The 703-nt window shown below is 33.1% G+C and overlaps 1 protein-coding gene across 1 annotated transcript in view; it reads left to right on the forward strand.

The window, feature by feature from the left end:
- LOC106471377 (intraflagellar transport protein 172 homolog) overlaps window positions 1-600 on the forward strand; it is a 71,756-nt gene extending 71,156 nt beyond the window's left edge. The window contains exon 27 of the mRNA XM_022399976.1: window positions 448-600. Within this exon, the coding sequence (XP_022255684.1) occupies window positions 448-600 (153 nt within the window). The remainder of the gene's footprint in view (window positions 1-447) is intronic.
- Window positions 601-703: the final 103 nt, after the last annotated feature.

A 703-nucleotide genomic window follows, 5' to 3' on the forward strand; every position in this document is an offset into this window, starting at 1 on the left:
TGCTAAATTAGGGACGGCTAGCGCAGATAGCCCTCGTGTAGCTTTGCGCGAAATTCCAAAACAAACAAACACTCACTTGTTATAAAGTTTGAAAAAATAATGACCAATACAACGTGTTCGAGTTTTTGTGGAATGAAAGAAGTCACACAGAGTATAGCTAAGTACAGAAAACACTTTTTGTTTAGTTTATTATACTCACTACTAAATAGCAGGTAACCCCAAATGGTATGTTTAAATTTCAAAACTTGGTGAAAACTACTAGGAGTGAAGAAGTTTGTTAAAAATAGAGCATTTGTTGTGCAAAGGAAGATTATCCATAGGGTTTATCTAATACATCATATGTATTGTGAAATAGAAAGTCCATAGAATGATTTAAAAATATACATTTTGATGATATTAGTGGCTAAAAACTTATTAGGGAATAACATGAATACATTTTTGTTTCAGTTGGCTAGCCAGTCTCTTCAACCAGAGGAAGTTGCCAATATGTATGTTTCCCAGGCACAAATGCTAGAACAACAGGGGAAATACAAAGAGGCTGAAAAGTGTGTATATATTTTGCATTTATACTGTAGAGTAACTCTTTTCATAGTATTGTAAACCCTTATATAATTATGTTTATCCTTTCGTAAACAATTGAAACAGGTTAGCACTCAGGTGAGTTTAATTGTTGGAGTTTCAATTAAAACCAACCTGTTCACCT

The sequence above is a fragment of the Limulus polyphemus genome, unplaced genomic scaffold (genome assembly GCF_000517525.1).
Source record: "Limulus polyphemus unplaced genomic scaffold, Limulus_polyphemus-2.1.2 Scaffold4581, whole genome shotgun sequence".
NCBI lineage: Eukaryota > Metazoa > Arthropoda > Merostomata > Xiphosura > Limulidae > Limulus > Limulus polyphemus.